The 19,009-nt window shown below is 38.6% G+C and overlaps 5 protein-coding genes across 5 annotated transcripts; 2 read left to right on the forward strand and 3 right to left on the reverse strand.

The window, feature by feature from the left end:
* Positions 1–293: 293 nt before the first annotated feature.
* On the reverse strand, positions 294–512 carry K441DRAFT_539794 (uncharacterized protein; the record flags this gene model as incomplete). Its single annotated transcript, XM_067642572.1, has 1 exon — positions 294–512. A coding segment is annotated over one exon (219 nt), but the record flags the coding sequence as incomplete, so codon positions are not given.
* Positions 513–9,746: 9,234 nt separating this feature from the next.
* K441DRAFT_538654 (uncharacterized protein) lies at positions 9,747–9,902 on the forward strand (the record flags this gene model as incomplete). Its single annotated transcript, XM_067642532.1, has 1 exon — positions 9,747–9,902. A coding segment is annotated over one exon (156 nt), but the record flags the coding sequence as incomplete, so codon positions are not given.
* A 2,083-nt stretch (positions 9,903–11,985) lies between these two features.
* K441DRAFT_538409 (uncharacterized protein) lies at positions 11,986–13,442 on the reverse strand (the record flags this gene model as incomplete). Its single annotated transcript, XM_067642523.1, has 2 exons — positions 11,986–12,716; positions 12,770–13,442. 2 exons carry the CDS (start codon positions 13,440–13,442, stop codon positions 11,986–11,988), a joined length of 1,404 nt encoding a protein of 467 aa, XP_067509068.1.
* A 474-nt stretch (positions 13,443–13,916) lies between these two features.
* K441DRAFT_539515 (uncharacterized protein) lies at positions 13,917–14,936 on the reverse strand (the record flags this gene model as incomplete). Its single annotated transcript, XM_067642560.1, has 2 exons — positions 13,917–14,782; positions 14,840–14,936. 2 exons carry the CDS (start codon positions 14,934–14,936, stop codon positions 13,917–13,919), a joined length of 963 nt encoding a protein of 320 aa, XP_067509069.1.
* Positions 14,937–15,390: 454 nt separating this feature from the next.
* Positions 15,391–18,147, forward strand: K441DRAFT_602906 (actin-like ATPase domain-containing protein). Its single transcript, XM_067645282.1, has 9 exons — positions 15,391–15,888; positions 15,937–16,513; positions 16,560–16,604; positions 16,661–16,727; positions 16,781–17,033; positions 17,117–17,219; positions 17,275–17,384; positions 17,435–17,657; positions 17,719–18,147. Exons 1-9 carry the CDS (start codon positions 15,848–15,850, stop codon positions 18,061–18,063), a joined length of 1,764 nt encoding a protein of 587 aa, XP_067509070.1. The 5' UTR covers positions 15,391–15,847; the 3' UTR covers positions 18,064–18,147.
* The last annotated feature ends 862 nt before the right edge of the window (positions 18,148–19,009 follow it).

Raw genomic sequence — 19,009 nt, forward strand, 5'->3', positions numbered from 1 at the left:
ATATATACGCTCTATAGCCACTACCCCCATTCCATAACAGGGAGTTTAGAGAGATACACTTATCGGAAATACTTCGTAAGAATAGTTAGAGCGTGGAACCTATATATACGCTTACTAATTATAAGTTTTTTATTCCTAAGGCAGATAAAGTATATTTTTAGTCTTTTCTCCTTATATAAAGATAACTTTGCCCTCTCTAGTACTTTAGCCGCTTTTAAAATCTTAGCATCTTCTTTAATCTTAACTTGGCTAAGGGCGATACCTATTTTAGACTGTCTTTAGCGATAACTTAGCTAATACGCTCTGCCTTTCTTAATATTATAGTAATCTACGACCGCATTAATAGCATTATTGCGTCTATATATTTTATCTTTTAGTGACGTGCTAGGTAGCGTTATAATTACTTTAATAAGGCGTTTGTGTTTAACCGATCTATTATTACTAGATTTTAAGGTTGCTTTAATATCCTCGCTAAATATAACCCCAGAAAGTTGCTGCTTAATATTAATTATAGCTTATTTATTATTTTAATTCTTCTTAATATTTTCTAATAGCGCATTTCCCTAACGTTACCTTTTATTTGTGATTTCTTGGCTAAGCCTTTGGTATTCTATACTTCCTATAGTTTTACGCTTAAGACTAAGCTTTAGCTTATTTTAAACTTTAATTAAGGAACAAATACGCGGGTTCTCGTTTACCGATAAGGATTATTCTATTATTAGGTGCTATAGCCGCCACAGGTTAATTAATTGGCTTATTTAATATACTACTTTTATTACCTTTTCTTAAGGCTTTAAGCCTTAAATAATTGCCTATATATCTACGCTAATACGCCGCGGAAGGTAGTGCTTTAGGAATGTTTAAGCGTTAGCGTATTACATTATTAGGTTCCGGAGGGCGTTACTTATATTACCTAGGTAGTGTAAGCGTTAGAAAGGTTTTAGTAGAACTAGCTTTATATAATAGAACTTATTATTCTTATTAAATGCCTTACCTGCGCTATAACGGAGACTATATAGGCGCGCAACTTGCTAAAATCCCGTAATTGCGCTAAGGTCATTAATTTAGGGCAAAAGAGTTAAGTATAGTAAAGCCTGGTTAAGTAAGACCTTATAGCTGTAGGGGTTTTTAATTAATCGCTAAAATACGGGGATATTATCTAGGTTTAAACGGAGTGGTAGCGGCAACTTATTATACTTAGGCTTAATATATAGCTTACTAAGCTACTCTACGGACGTTAGATTAGGGGGTATAAAAGCTTAGTTAGCAAAGAGAAGGCCTAGGAGAAAGACGTAAGGGCTAAGAATAAGTAAAGGGTTAAAGATAACCTTAGGAATTAGGAAAGTATTACTAGTTCTCTATAAGTAAAAGGTAAGAGGAATAGGGTAGAAAAAGAACGTATACTTCTTTTATACTAAGATATTCCTTAGTAAATTTAAATACAAACTTAAGCATAATCTTATAAGGCCCGTCTTCTAGGTTATAAATAAGTATAACTATTATATGTTAGTAGCATAGATTAAAACGAGCCTCTACCGCACATGCAACCTTACCAAAAGGTAGCGCCACACTCCAAAACTTACGCATACCCATCTTACCATCAAAAACAATCGATTTTCCAACTTTTAAGACCTAATTCCTACTACCTAGCGAGCTAGAGGTGGATTTATTTGTCGTTTTACCCCCTTTTCCTAACAGAAAAATTTCTTTAAGGGTGGCCCTAGCTTATAAGCGAGGCACGGACAGGAATACTAAAACTACTACTACTACCACCAATACCAAAACTGCAAATAGGAGCTAGTTTTCCTACTACCTTTTAGCCTAATCTCCCCAGAAATCTTCTAGTAGGATTAGTAAGGAAAAAGGGTATAAGGATAGTAAAAATTAGGGAACCCTCCTATAAGATGCCGAAGCCTAGTAGGTATAAAAAAAAACAACCTTTTATAGAAATAAGTGATAATAAGTCTACATTTACTTTTTCTGCCCCTTCTCCTTCTCCTGGCCTATTTGGGACAGGAGAAAAAAGAGGACATCCTTAGTTTTTTACTAAAAAAGAAAACCAAAAACCTGTAAAAAAGACAACTAAACTAATGACTTTCACGGCTGGTATACCTAGTATATCTTTCTCTCCCCTTTCTCCAGAATAACACCTATAAAAGGCTCTAGATAGCCTAACCTAGGCCTATAAAGGGCTAGAAGAAGAAGAAGAAGATAAAAAGGAATAAGTTAAACAGCTAGAGGACTATACACGTAGTGTCCTAGTAGGAGAAAACCCCTTTATAAAAGGAAAAGAAAAGACAAAAGATGTCCTAAAAGGGCTAGTCGAAGAAGTAAGAGCTCTCCNTAAGGAGGTAGCCCCTACTAAAGAAACCTACGCAGAGAGGCTAAAGAAGGACCTCCCTACTTCGTCCTCTCTACCCTCCTCGCCACTACTATTTCCTACTCCTTCTACTTCTACTAGAAGTAAGAAAAAGCAGCTATAAGAAAGAAAGCTAGTCCTAATTATAGACTAAAAGGACTAACCTCTAGATACCTTCTCTATACGAAATAAAGTCAATTAACCATTTGCATTAAAACTGCAAGTAGAAAACCCTATTTTAGCATCTATAACTAGAACTAAAGGAAAATAAAATATTTTCCTTATAACTATGGAAGAGTATAATGCGGATTTCCTTGTTAAATATAAGGAAATCTGGCATAACTGCTTTACCTTTTAAAGAGAATAAAAACTAGAACCATGGGTTTAAATTATAGCCTATGGGGTTCCTACCCTACCTTTCCTAGGAGAAGGAGGCTTTAAGCTTCTAAAAGAAGAAATTGAGACCTTTAATCCTATAAGGATACAAGGACTACCTAGATGGATCTTATTTAGTGTAAAAAGACACGATCTATAGACTAGATTTGGCTTTATAGTTTTTACTATAAAGAACGAAGAAAAAAGATAAGAAATCCTTAAGCAAAAAGAGATATTAATTACAGGTACAGCTACTAAGGTAGTAAAATACCTCAAAGTCTCTCCTACTACGCAGTGTACGAGCTGCCAAAAATTTAGCCATATAGGAGATAGGTGCTCTACTAGGGCCTGCAGATACTGTGCAGCTGCACATTTATCTAAAGACCATTCCTGTTCTACCTGTATAATAACAGGCAAGCCTTACTAGCATACCACCCCTCTTTGCATTAATTGTAAAGAAAAACACTTTGCTAATAGTAAAGACTGTAAAACTCTTAAAGCTGCTAAACTAGCACGCGAAGGAGATTTTATGGAAGAATAAAACAGATAGGATTCTAAAAGGAGGCAACTCCTACTAGGCTCTTAAAAAGATATTAGAGAGCAAAAGAATAGAAATAAATTACAAAAGGATANGGATAGGGGTTAGGATTTCTTATAGTTTTTCTTACTATTTTCTCATTCCCTAGTAGTTGTAGTATCTTAGTATTTTACTAGGAAACTATAAACTCCTAATTTAGGGGTTTATAAACTACTAGGACATAGTTACTAGTATATATTAAGCTGCCTAGAAAGGATTTATATATATAGAACTATAGCGCCATAGCCCAAGGCTGTATGCGCAGTATTATACGTAGTATAATACAATGGATATAAAATATATATATAAAAAAAACGAGCTTTAGGTTGGCTTATAGTATAAAAGCCTAGCTATAGTAAGAAATAGACTTATATCCGATGTCGCCTAACTATATATCTTTTTCTTATTATAACTAAGTTGGTTTTAAGAACTAGGGCGAGATTCTCTACGTTTATAACGGGCTTTTCTTACTTCTTATTACTTAAGCTATATTTCTTTACCAGTTTCTAAAGTACCTAAAAAAGATATTTTAGCTTCGCCTTACTTTATTAGGCTAAAGGATTAACTAGAAACGTAATTACCGTATATATCTAGCGGGTTAATTTACTAGCAATTTTCCTATTAGTTGCTTTTTTATATATAAGGCGATAGTACTTCTAGTATATACTAAGCAAGCTAGAAAGCTTTATCCCGCACTATTTTCTACCCCCCTTCCCTTATTTCCAATTTAGGAGCTAGTTAAAAAAGCTATAAAGCAGCCAAAGTAAGAGGACTTGGTACGTTTTCTTAGGGTCTTTCCTTATATAGATGTAGTATCTAGAAATTATTAGCTCTAGGTTAAGCCTAAGAGAAAGCCGTAAAACAGGTTATTACTTACTAATACTATTAATCTTTAATGCGGTTAAGGAGATTCGTACTACTATTAGTATAGTCCTATATTATAAAATTAGATTCCTTAAACTCTTCTAACTGTTTAAGGTAGTATTTTAATAGATAGTCTTAATCCTTATAAAGCCATGCTTAAGCAGGCGCTTTATAAGCATTATTAGATTTAGCGATAATATTAGCGTTATAGTTAATGCTACTGTCGGCGTTATAGTCGGCGTTACTATTAGTATTACTATTAGCATTACCGTTAAAGACGGTTAGTTCTGTCCTGTAGCTATTACCGTCGCTATTTATATCTATATACTTATTGTTAGTAACGCTAGATAATAAGCTACGATCTAATAATTAAGCGCGCCGCATTCTAGGGAGCTAGAAGAGAATTTAGGGTAGTAGCAGTAAGAGGGACCTAGAGGGTAATAACAGTGGGAAGGATTTAAAGAGTAATATAGGGTTAAGGAGATGGAAGGGTGGAGAATAAGAGAAACGGGGTCTAGATTAAACGGATTAGAAGTAGAAGCTATAAAGTATATATAGCTTTAGCGCCAAGCGCGTGGAAGGATTATAGTCTACCTATTAAAAAGTAAGGGGCATAGGGCGGTAAGCAAGAGGCTTAACGTTAGACCAGTAAGCAAGAGGCTTAGGGCAGCGGGGAGTTTTAGCGACGCGACCTCCAAAAACGGCGATAGAACTCTCTAAAACCGGCAGTCAGATCTCTATTTTCTTTTTTAATAGAGTATTAAAAGAATAGAGTGTATAAAGAGTTAGTATAAAAGTAAAATTTTAGAAGAGAATAGCTAAAGGAGGAATAGTTGTATAAGAAAAAGTACGTAAGAGATATACTATATAATACTAGGAGGTATAAAATATATAAGTAAAATAACTTTAGATAATAGATAACTACTAAAGCCGTATAGGTGGCGTATGTAAATATATACTAACTTTAAACTTAATAAGTTTAAATCCTATTAACATTATCCTTTATTAAGAATTAGGAAATATAATTATCTAATATACTTTCCGTCTTACTGTATAAGAGATTCTCTAGTAATATTGCTATACTATAAGTAAACTCTTTGTATAATATACCTATATAACTAACTACTCTTAAAATAAGTAGAAGAGGGTAAAAGCTTTACTAGTAATTAATATAAAGGCTTAGCTAAGGGGGAGGGGAGGGGGTATAAGAGAGGCAGGTATAGATAAAGAGGCCCTTATATATAAATACAATTCTAATTTAGAGCCGTAGATCTCTAAATATAAATATAAGTAACCTATATTACTTGTATAAGGTAGAGAGCTAATTAACGCTAGCTATATAAGGCTTATATAACAACTCCATATTATCTAGTAGGTTCTTACCCCTTTACTAAGTATTAGAGTCTTCTAGGGTTCTATAGTAGGTGCTATAGAAATAATAAGTAGCTAGATTATAGGGCTTGATGTTTATTATACAATAAAAATTCTTAGCCTATAGCGGCGGTAGCGGGAGAACTTAAAGGTAAGGTAAGGATCGTAGACTTAGAGGATAACGAGGAATAGATAAAAGTTATTAAATTTAATCCTCTCTCTTTTTTACTACTTTTATTTTATTTTATAGTATCTTATATAAGGAGAAGTATAAATAGAGAGGGTGTCGGGAATAGGGCAAGCGGTCGTCACGTGTCATTACGTGTCGCCGCGACACTACCGTAGCGAGGAACCTTAAGTTCCTCGCCCTTCCCCTTTTACAATATACAATAACAATTATCATACTATCTACGAACCGTAGCTACGTGATATCCCCTTATAAGTCCAACACTAATCAGTGGTTAACTTCACTGTTATACTATAGAACAGCTAGGTTTTCACTAAGAAGAGACGAGCCACTATACCAGTACTACTTATACTAAGGGAAGCTGTCTTTTAAGGTTAGAACTGGTCCTAAACCTTAAATAGAACTCTTCCATAAATCTAAGGATCTAAAGGCCAGAACTGGTCCTAAGCCTTCCCTAGATTATAGATTCTTGCGTTTATTACGCAGAATAACATACTTTATAAGTCTTCGCGATTTAAGGCTAGAACTAGTCCTAAGCCCTATAATTACAAATATATGTTATAAACGCGTACTAAACAACAATCCCTATACCACCAATATTCCCTTCCTTTAAAGATATAACTATAGCTACTCTAAACAACTAGAGAGATTCCTTACCACTAAGGGTAGCTATATACGCGAAACTTATTAATAAAGATTAGGATATATTTACCTTTAATATAATAACCTATACCGTAAAATAAGTTAACAGCTTTCTCCTATACCATATTCTATTCTACTAAGATAGCCACTACGCTAATTTACAGTTATGGGAATACTTTAGGGAGGATTTTATAGGATAGACCGCCGACACCTAAGTACTTAGCAATGTTAATATTATTTAGGATTTTTAAAACTCCCTTTAAAGGAATAGGGTATATATTACTAAGGACAGTAACCCAATTACTAGTAATATTTACGCCGTTTTTACTAGTATAGAGGAACTAGTATAGACAGAAGCTAAGATTACACGTTAACTACGGAAACCCAAAACTAACCTATATTCTTTAGAAGGTAACTTTAATTTAGAACAAAACCCCTAGAACACTACTCTTCTACCTAGAGGTGCTCTACCACCTAGAGGTGCTCTTCCTCTACCTTTATTACCTTTAACTCCTTTATCCCAGCCAACCAATAAGCCTTTATTTTAAGAAGTTACGAATCTAATAAAGGTATATTTAGACGAAGAGAAGAAGTTTAGAGGAGAATTATACGATATACTCGGAGCAAAACTATAGGTTTTTTATAACTACTGCAATAAGGTTAGAATTTAACGCTACTAGTTCCATTATGCTTTCTCTATTATATTAAAGGGACGGGTAGCAACGTTCTATTATAACTATATTATAGGTAAAAACTATAGCTTTAATATAATGCTTTAGCTTATTAGAGCCCACTTCAAAACCAATAAAAACCGCTAACTCTATATATTTAAATAGCGGGAGATTATATTCTAGAGAGTTATTGCTTCTAACCTAACAACAACTTACCTAGAGTGCCTTTAACTACTCTTTAATAAACTCTAGAAAATCTAACGCGGACTTACTAAAACTTACTAAAATAAGAACAGCCTAAGGGACTAGGTTATCTTAGCATGCCATAACGTTCCTAAGTGCAACTTGGCGCTATATAAACCTATAGACACGTTTAAAGAAGTATATGCCAAGCTATGCTCCGCCGTAAGTACTGCAATATAAACACAAGAATCTTAATAGCTTTATACCAAAAGCCCTACCTAACTAAACATTCCCAACTAATATAATTATAACTAGACTAATTAAATATATAGCGGCCGTAGTAGGGAATATAGTAAAGGGTATAATTAATATTAACTATAAAGCAATTATAGAGGTTCTTGTAGAGGTTCATTTCGGAACAACCGTTAAAAGAAGTACTACGTTTATAAAAAGCCAAATTGCTAGTTAAATAGACACTCTCTTAACGAGCAAAAGGAGGCATATAATAAGTTCCAATAGAGTATAAGAAACGTTAGAAATTATAAGGTTACTATAGCCTACTTCTAAAGCTTTCTAATCTAATATAAAGGCATAGAAGACCTTAAGGATAAGGTTAATAAGGCCAAACAGCTCCTTATAGATATAGATATTAAGGACTACTCTCCCAACCAATACTTTACTAAGTATAGTAAGGTAAATGGCATACAAACCGTTACTATCCTCAATAACTAATCTACGTTCCATTCTGTTATAAAGTTAGATATCTTTAATAAGCTAAAGGAAAGTTCTGCGTTCTCCTTTAATAACAAATACTCGGCGAACGTCTTCTATAGTATTATACCAGATACTAGAGCCGTGGGAGTATCCACAGTAGAAGAACCTTAAGTTTAAGCTCTTTAGTAGCTTAATAGCTCTATTTAAATTAACTAATTAACGGCAGGCTAATATACAATTCGCTTCAGTAAGGGTACTGCAATCTCTCTCGGCACAATTAAGGTCTAAACCCCATTAGGATATATTACTTTCTATATTATTCCCGCGAATACCCCGTTTCTATTCTGCATCTAAGATATAAATAGATTAGGCGTTAAGCTTAACAACCTTAAGAATATGCTTGTTTAGGGAGATAATTAAGTGCCCATTATACGCAAGTAGGGTTACCCTTAGTTGCTCCTTTAATAGCCAGAAAGGAGCGTTGCTTAAAGTCACTTAACTAAGCCAGAGCTACATTAACTACACCGTCGTTTTAGCCACCTATCTATTTACTAACTGCTTAGGGTTCTTCAGCGAGTAGGTTATAAAGTTAAGGTTAAGACAATTAAGCATCTTATAAAGTACTACTATTACTACTAAATAAACTAGAAGTCCCCTAGCCAATTTAAGTTCACCCTTAAAGATGACTACAACTTTAACTTCTGTATTATTATTAATATTATATACCTTAGCGGCAAGCCAGTACTTTAAGTTATTAACTTCTTAACCTCCTTCTAAGCCGCACGCTTTCTAAAGGATATATTAGCTAGGAACGTATAGGATACTCTCTAATTATACTAGATTAATGTCTACCTAGGACCCCTAGATTAAGTCATTTATAATACAAAAAGGAACTTCTTATTTATAGAGTTTCGGTAATAAGCAAAAGTAATGGCAATTAAGGTTAAGGAAGTCCCTATTAAGGCACATAATAGCGTTAGAAAAGTAGAACAATATTATACGCCACTACGCCAAGCGTATAAGATTATTTCTTTAGAATTAAAGGACGCTAGTAAAGAGCTTATCTTATAGATGGCTGTTAAGGCTATTAACAACTCTACTAGTCTAAATAGGCTCGTACCCATATTACTAGTCTTTAGCGCCTACCCTTAAATAACTAACAATTCTCCACTATCTCCCTCTATTGTATAACGAGCTAAGGCTATTTACAAAGCAATAAAAGAGGTGCGACGTCTCTACGCTACGCGCCAGGTTAATAACGTACTAGGAATAAGAAATGGCCTAAATACCTTAACTACGCTTAATCTGCCACTCTAATCTAAAGTACGGGTATAGCGTAAAAAGGGAGAATAGTTAGGCCTATATAAACTTATTGCAATTAATAGTTAAACTTATACTCTTTAGATGCCCTATAGACCTACTTAATTCTATTTAACCGTTATTAAGCCCTACTATAAAGATAATAGTTCTAAGCCTTTGCAGGATACCTTAGAAGATGCCCTAGAAGATACCTTAGAGAAAAACCACGATTAATGTGCCCTAAAAGGCGACTATGATCCTAATATAATTATAGTAAACGTGCCGCAACTATAACGCGGTAGAGGTCGCCTAAAGGGATCACAAAATTACTAACATCTTATTAATTTTAAAGAGCAATTCGTTGCTATTATAGAGAGTAGAGTCAAGTTATTAATGGCCTTTATAACAGCTAAAGAGAAGGCTAACTTTAAGCTCGCAAAACAGCTCTAAAAGGAAGGTTATATTATAACCCTAGGAGCTCCTTTCTAAGCATCTAACAAGTAGAAGATCAACAGTCTTATTATAAAAGGAGTTTTTAAATTTAAGAAATATAACCCTACTAAGTTTAATAAAGTTCGCATCTTTAAGTTAAGAATAGTCAACGAGATTAAGGGCAAAGCTACTAACGCCCTATTTAAGAAATTAAGGCTTATTATCTAAGGTTACAACAATAATAGCAAAGAAATAATTCTTATATAATCTCCTATAATTTAACGAGCTAGTTAGCGAGTTATTATTATATTAGCTCCCTCCTTAATAAAAAATAGAATAGCAGTTTATTTATAAAATATTACTTAAGCCTATACCTAATTAAAGACATACCTTTAGCGCTTAATATTAGCATACCTTCCAGAGTAAATTCGCCACCAGTATTCTAAAGACATAATTATAGTTATGCTTAAGCTATTATACGGAATCGCAAAGGCAGGAACTTATTAGTAGGCTACTTATAGCAAGCACCACAAAGAGAAGCTTTTAATAACTACTTCTACATTTAATCCCTACTTCCTTATTACAACTACAGGAACTCTATTCGGAATTATTAGCATATAAACTAATAATATAATTATCTTAGGAGATAACCAATTCTCAGCTCTTAAAGAAGATGAGCTAGTAAAGGCAAATTTTATAGCAAAGCTAAAGAAAAGACTTAATTTAATAACACCATTGCTCTTTAATAGATATATCCTTTTTATAAATAAGAATTCCATTACTTTACGCCAGAAGGGTTAAGGTAAGAAGATTAACGTTATTAACGTTAATTCTCTAAAATAAGGATATATAGAACAACGCGCTTGCGGGGCTTATATTACTTTTATCTATCAACCTAAGGCTTCCTTTAATCTCTCTATTGCCGCCTAACACTAGGAACTAACTAAGGATAACGTTCTTGCTCTAAATAAGCGCCTTTTCTAGCAGATAAATTATCTTAACTAAGGGCTACTCTATATACCTATTAATCTCCCTACCGCTAAGATCTTCGTGTTTATTAATAAATCGTTCGCTAATAATAAAGATTTTAGCTCCTAGTTAGGATATAAGATTATTATTATAAATAAATCTACTAAAGAGAATAACTTTATAATCTACGGCAACCTTATCTATTAAAGCTTAACTAAAAGTAAATATATTACTTAAAGCGTTTTAGCGTTAGAGATATATAAAATAGTTAGCGGAGTTAATATAGCAATTGCAATTAGAACTACCCTTAAGATAATTACAGATTAACTTAAAATTCCCGCTATTCCTATAATTATATGCACTAACTTATACTCCCTCTATAAGTATTTAGTTAAGCTTAGTACTATAAAGGAGAAGCGCCTTATAATTAATATTATAGCACTTTAGCAATCCTACGAGCGTTAAGAACTTTTTAAGATTTAATAGATTAATGGCTAAAATAACCTAGTAGATATAATAACAAAGGCAAACCTAAATAAGGCACTAGAGACATTTGTTAATATAAATACTCTATATATATAAGTTAAAGGTTAGGTTAAGAGGGAAATTTAAAGAAGTTAAGATCTTATAAAACTTTAACCGCCGGTTAAAGTTATCTAATTAGTTAGATTCTTGCTAAGAGCGCCGCGCCTAATTAATTTAGGTGGCGGTATAGAGTTCTACTAACGCCATTCGTTAATCTAGCCAATTAGGATTTTCCATGCCCGGCATAGAAAATCGCCATTAGCTCGCTTACCACTAGCGCCTTAGTAGCCCCTTTATATTTGCGTTAACCCTAATATCCTCCCTCCCCTTTTTCTTCTCCTTAGCTTTATATCCTTATACAGTGGCAATCTATAAGTGTATATAGATGGCAACCACAAAAGAAGAGTTGCCAGTGTCGGGAATGGGGCAAGCGGTCGTCACGTGTCATTACGTGTCGCCACGACACTACCGTAGCGAGGAACCTTAAGTTCCTCGCCCTTCCCCTTTTACAATATACAACAACAATTATCATACTATCTACGAACCGTAGCTACGTGATATCCCCTTATGAGTCCAACAGAGGGTAGAAAGGAGATACCTAATTAGTAGGGAAGCTAAGGACGTTGGTAGATTACTCGCTTATTTAGTAGCGGATCAAAAAAGATTAATTAATATGATATGATATGATACGATCTCGCGTATCGTATCGATAACAATCAATTGGATTTTGCCCCACCTGATATAAGGTCCGTAACACAATTCCTAGAGCTAACTTCCTAACTAGGTCTAGGCCGTGGCCATATACGTCAGAATAGCGTCAATATGGAGGTGTTCTCCGTTGAAAGCTACCCCTAATATTGTTGCTTCTGTCAATAGAATGACGTCTCGACTGGAGTGAATTTTGGGATTGCAGTGTCGGTTTAAATTTCCCTGGCTGACGTTCGGTATCCTGGCTAGCTCTCTGCGATTGTTGCGGAGTAGCGGATATCGTTTTCTGGCGGAATACCTGTTGGCAAGACACTTGGCTCTTAACCCTGGTCATAAAATACTCATATCCCTCACCATCTGAATTACCAGCTTTGACCAGTTGAGGAGCGATTACAAGCGTCACTTTCCTCCCAGTGCACTGTTGGTCAGTGCCCTCGTAAAGATCCATAGATTCCGGATCGTACTCGATAACGGGTTCTGGCTGTGGCAAGTAGGGTGATTGTGGTACATCAGCTGGACTTAACGTGTGCGCCGGTAGCGAGGGGTAAAAGAGAGCCTTCTGCTTCCACATGTCGACGTCGAGGTGGATAGCAGTCCTCAAAATCTTGCTCAAATCAGGACCAAATATCTGTTCAGGCTGTTGTCCACTACTAGTGTAGGGGGACAGAACATCTCGAATCTTGCCAACCAGAGAAGGAATCGAGTGATTAAATAGCCTCTCCTTGTTGTTGCCATATTTGCGTTCTATGAGAACCATAGTGGCGATTCGCCAGGAGAAGTAATCTCTAACGTACAATGCGTGATCAGGATATTGTGGAATCTTCCTCATATTTTCAATAGCTACGCATATGTCAGCAAATAAACTACATGGCTTTGGCATTCCATATGCATACCGGGTCGTAGCTTGTGGTTGAGGTGTGCTAGTGGACGTTGATCATCGACTGCCCAGCAAACGCTGCTTCCCTTTTCAAATGATTGGCCTGGAGGGGCGAACACATCCAATCGGAGAACATCCCATATGAATGCTTGAACTAGCATCGCCCTGTGATTATCTGACTTCAGATAGGATTTCCAGAGACTTGTCAGTCGTGTGAGCCCTTGGTTTGGCATCTGGCTATTCAACAAGCGAGTTGTAATTTTCAATCGGCCACTGAAGTGTTGCATTGCCCAACTTCTAATCTGATATCGAAGATCATACCAAGTATCGATGAAATGTTGATCATCGATCTTGTATGAAATAGTTGCCTTTGTTTGTGCTAAGTTTGCGCAAGTCTCCCGCCACTCCTTTAATATGTGGTCATTCTTGGATTTCAATTGGCGGATCTCCTCGTCTTTCTGCTCCAATTTCTCTTCGGCCTCGGCAAGACGCGAAGGAAGTTCTTCTTTGGAATATCTTTGCCTCGAAGGTGAAGCCACTGGGCGTCGACTGATTGTCGGAGTGGCTGCTGTGTAACTCTCCTCTGTCTCATTGCCTTTATCGAATGAAAAGGCGCGATTTGGCAAGGCTGGAAGGGCTTTGACTGGAGATGATCGACCGCAAGACAGGGAGTTCTCTTTGCCTGGCATAGGTGATGCATCGTGTATTGCTGCTGCACTCCCATTTTCCAGGTTTGGGTTGATATGCTTCACGGACGGAGCAAGAAGCTGGTTCTCTAAAATGAACCACCAAATTTTATTAGTCTGTATATGCAAAGAGCATTGACTGAGTTAGAATCTTACCGTGACGGTCATTTACTGACATAGTTAATTACTCAGTGTTGGTAACGGTATCAAGGTCCTGCGCTGTCGTTCCAAACAGCTACATGTCTTGGATATTTCTGTCACCTAAACGCGGAGAAGATTTCAGGGAAGGCTGAGGCTGTATCTATTGTTCGGATTCAGCCCCTCCGGCTGGAACTGTCTTAAAACGCCATAGCTACCGCTTGGTCATTGTCATGCGAGGCAGAGAAAAAGCAACTACTTGTTCCGCCCCAGAGCTGCTGCCTTGCTAGTTTCTTGGCCAAAATGGAATGACGTCCGCAAGATCCTGGTCCCACCCTCTTAAAACCCCACAAAAGGGAGAATCGCAAATACCAGATTAACGCCCAGCCCTAGCAATGCAGCGAACATGCCAATTTTGTCCCGATCGAACCGTTTCTTAACAGTAGTACCGTCTTCGTTCTCCACCTTTCGTTTTGTTTCCGAACCAACGCGTGCTTTCAGCCTGTTCCTCCCTTGCTTCTGTGCCGCGACCTCAGCCTTGGCCTTGTCTCTCTCACGCCGCAGGTTCGATGCTTGGGAATCAGTGCTTTCAAGCCCCTGTAGCCTGTGCGTCAGCTGGTTCTCCAGCTTCTCGATCTCTATCAGCCTCGCTTCAACCGATGAAGCAACCAGTCTTCCCGCTAATGTATCCCCCAGGGGTTTGTTGCTGTCCACAAGCTCCCGTTGAATGTCAAGCGTTACCTTAGCCTTACCAAGAAGCCTGAGAACAATACTCTCGGCCATCTCGTGACTGCCATCAAAAATAGCGATGTGCGAACCCTTTTCTTCCATCATATCCCAGTAGTCTTTGCGAAGCTCTTGCTCTCTTCGATAGCCAACGGCTTCGTCTGGGAGTTGATCCCACATAGTGGTGAGCAAGATAACATTTCCGAAGGCTTGCTCACCACAGAGACGCTGGAACATCTGAAAATATCGGAAAGCGCTCCCCTGCATCCTATTATCTGTAATTCGGTGTAGATAGATAATACCTTGTAGCTCAATTCCGACGAGATATTGGACAGCTAGAAATTGAGATATCTCGTCCAGAATTTCACTATCAGGTCTCGCTGAATCGTCAAATCCTGGAGTATCCACAATGGCGACCTCGGTCTGAAGTTCAGTGTCATCTCCGAGTAAAGCCTTTACCACCTGCGGCTGCTGTGTCTCTATATCCTGTCAGTATATTACACTATGCAAATTATAAATTTCAACACTCTACTCACGGGACTTCAATCCTGGACCTTCCTGGACTGTTCCTTCCGCAAGCCTATTGATAAAATAGCTCTTGCCTGCGCCAGTCACACCCATGACGAGGATCATCTTAGGGCGATCGGCGGTCTCAAAATGCATCTTAAAGTAAACAAAAGTCGACGTAGTTATATCGTTATTGAGAATCCCAATAAAAGTAGAACTGGTCAGCTAAAACATATACTAGTTTCTGGCGATCCAAATCCTAGTCGATAGAAATATAAAGGCGGTGGAGTCCCTGGCAACCAAATTTAGGAAATATTCCGCTTACAGAGCCTAGGAGGGCTGCGCAGCTGGTCTAGAAATGAGGCAACCTGAGCTGAACAAATAAACTTTGCAGCCAGCAGTACAAGAAGCCGGAACGGGATATGCTCGCATGCGGAATTAACTAAGACATGCATCTTTTAGCCAATGACACGCCTAGTCAGCCACACAGGGGTGGGGCCGGGAAAAAAATAATACATCAAACCACCAAAAGTGCGCGGCAGGCAAAGCCTTGCGGTATTAAGTGAAGCTCCTCCAGTACTTAAAATATATAATTATAGCGTATATTATTATAAAGCAAGCTGTTTTAGTCGACATTTAAGATGAGTATTTAACTGCAATAATAGTAACCTAGTCATAATACAACCCTCCCTCCAAAGACAACCTGAAGACAATCGGAAGGGAAACCAGAGTGGGCTGAAATCTAGCCTTTGCCTCACTTTGTTTATTGCGGCCATGTCTGCCTTGCCGCAGCCCACCAAGAAGGACTATTGGTAATATCGCCGCTGAACCGCCGACTCCTATCACAACTCGGCGCCACCAATAGGCAGCCACCGCAACCAGAGCAAGAGAGCCGGTGCCATTGTTGCGAGTTTAGAGAACCCGACACCAAGCCTAAGAGTTCCCGCATACTTACTTTTGCCTCTCTTGCGCTTCGATAAACTAAGAGTCCAGCCTAATCCACTAACTCATATCAACCCGTTATTACTATCACGAAAATGGAGGACTGTCTATGTATTGGAATTGATTTCGGAACAACGTTCGTGGACTCTTACAGTGTGTATGATACGGCTGACTTGTGATACAGTTTCTCTGGTGTGGCCTGGGCTTTCTCTCGCTATCCTGATGATATCAAAGTCGTTACTAAATGGCGCGCCGACCTTGCCCATAACAGTGACGACGCGAAGTGCCCAACCGAGATTGTCTACGACGCTAATAAGAACCTTAGAGCCTGGGGCTATGAAATAAGACCTAACGAAAGTCCCCTCAAGTGGTTCAAACTCCTTCTGGTGGACGAGAAAGATTTGGAGCCGGACAGAAGGAACTCGCCACAACTGATAGAGGCGAAGCAGATGTTGCACAGATTGCGGATGACGGCAGTGGATGCCGTAGGTGACTACTTGCGCGAGCTTTGGAAGCACACAATCGAAAGTATTGAGAGGGAATTCGGGCAAAGTGCCGTTCGTGGTCTACCCTTCAGAGTGGTAGTAACGGTCCCTGCAATATGGAAGCCGTATGCTCAGCAGAGAACTCGAGAAGCAGTTCACAAGGCTGGGATACTAAAAGGTCGGCTGTGTGGAGAAACTATTCTACATTTAGTTCCTGAACCCGAAGCAGCAGCCTTGGCGACTTTGGCCGAATTTCGAGGTCGTCCAGGAGTGAAGGTAAAATTCGAAAGCAGGCTTCTTGGTACAAACTAACGTGATATAGCCCGGTGACGTATTTGTCGTTTGCGATGCTGGAGGAGGAACCGTAGTATGACTAGCCTATTCCATCAAGCAACCATCCGCCGTCGCTAAGATTATCTTTAGGATATTACAAGCTACAAAGTTCAGAAGACCGATCCTGTCGTTGTGAAGGAATGTGTTCAAGGCGACGGTAAGTGATAGTTTATCTGATTGAATACGCCTGCTCATCCGGATATCATTCAGGCAAAATGTGCGGTGCGATCTTTGTCGATCAGGAGTTCCAAAACTTTCTCCGCGGCAAACTGACGAAGCGATGGGACAAGATTAGTGCGTCCCAAATCAAGAAACTGATGAACGATGAATGGGAACATGGGATAAAGCGTGGCTTTGAAGACACAGATAGAGAATGGGAAGTACGCCTCCCTCCCGAGGCTACGAGCTCTTCTCTGATTCTAGGCCGCAAAAAGGGAGAAGGTGCAACCTTGAAGCTCCAAAAGTCCGTATTGTTCCCTAGTTAAGCAAAAATCACAGGAGTCTATCAGATAGCTTGATCAAGCTAACGATCCTGAGGTTTCACAGAGGTCATGTTAGGGGGATTTTCAGTCTAGCTCTTGGGCAAATTCGCGCACTTGTCCACAAACAGATTGCAGAAATACAGAAGAAGGAGAAAAAAGCCCCAAAGGTACGAACGAATAATCGGTCCCTTGCTACTCCTTCTAAAGGCTAATGAAGAACAGTGTATTATGCTCGTAGGAGGGTTTGGGCGGTGCACGTATCTCTACAAGGTTTTTAACAGCGAATATTCTAACCAAGAGATTGAGGTCCTTCAACCTTCTGGGAATAATCCGTATGTCTTTGCTTGCCGGCCTTCCCCTACTTACTAATGAGTGAAATTAGCTGGACAGCTATTTGCCGGGGTGCTGTTATCAAAGCCATGAGTTCTACCGGCCAAGAAGGTCCGGCAGGAGTCCATGTTAGCACACGCGTGTCTCGATTCAACTACGGTATCGAAACATACGAAAATTTTGTAGAAGGATTCCACGAACCATATGATATGGGATACGTCGAAAGCGAAGGTGGGTGGTTCGCCGTGAATCAAATGAGGTGGTATCTACGAAAGGTGAATCATATTGAGTTTGTTGCCTTATAAAGCCTAGGGTGCTAACGTGCAGTTGGCATAGGGAACAGACATCTCATCCCAAGAACCCATCCGCTTGCAGTACGCTAGAGTGTTCCAGCGTCCTTCAGAGCTGGCTTGCAACCAATTCTCAATATCACTCAACCATTCGGAAACCCAAGACCCGCCGATTCGAAAAACCGGGGAAGTTTTAAGACTCTGCGATATAACAGTCAGGTTAGAAACACCATTTGAGAAGCTGCCAATCTACATTAATCGACTCGGACACCATTGCCGAAAGATCGCCTTTGAGATAGAAATGACGTCTTCGGGCGGATCACTCGATTTTGTAGCTTACATCGATGGCAAGAAACAAGGACAGCGGAATGTAAACGTTATGTATGGGTAGTATTATTACAGAAATGTTATATTAGCATATAGACCTAAATACTAAGCTTTGCAGTTATGTATATATCTTTTCTTGCGAACTTATAGAGCAGCCACGCAAGCCTATCCTAATTATTGGCGCCGGCGTAGATAGGTTGGTTCTTGAGAAGAATAGGCTCCATCCCACTGGGGACAGCTGTACTAAACCCTAAAGGCCGCAATAGGAGTCCGTGCCACCTTACGCACAGTGCTACCTTATGCACGCTTTTCAATATTTTTATATTTAGAACTTACCCTTTTTGTCACGTACCTTATATTACAGACGTTACGAGTACTAGAGGGACTCGCGAACGTTAACGTCTTACTAGATTCACTAGCCGAGATAGATATAATACAAGGGGGTAACATAAATAGGTTAAACGCCCCCCTGCTAGTATAGAGAGAAAAATAAGCAAGCCCTAAGTAATATAGCAGGGCTAGGTTATTTTGCGTACCATACTAGCAGGGGGGGTTTGAGGCATTAATGTTACCCCCTTATAGACCTATGTGACGAGGGGTAGCCGAGGTCACATAATATTATACGCAGTATACAAGGTATACGAAGGGTACGAGGCACGTATAATACGTATAACACGTACTTCACGTATAAGGAGGATTTCTTAGAAGTTCAGATATGTATTTAAAGGACTATAGTCCCTATATTACAGGACCACCCTATAATACCTCACACACGCCCACCTAATACCGTTGCCTTTACTACTAGCTTATGTCACGGCTTGAACAAATGCCTTTGAACCGAAGCTTAAACGAATGCTGTATTACGAAGATACTAAGCTAAAGAGAAGGAAAAAGGGGTCGCCAGGACCGATGTAAACAAATATATAAGGTGAGCCGCCAAGGCGCTAGCCTTAGGCGGGCCAATCGCAGGTCGGCAGAATATGGCAGAATTTGGCAGGTAACATGCGATA

This window comes from Cenococcum geophilum (assembly GCF_001692895.1).
Source record: "Cenococcum geophilum 1.58 unplaced genomic scaffold K441scaffold_4, whole genome shotgun sequence".
Lineage (NCBI taxonomy): Eukaryota > Fungi > Ascomycota > Dothideomycetes > Gloniales > Gloniaceae > Cenococcum > Cenococcum geophilum.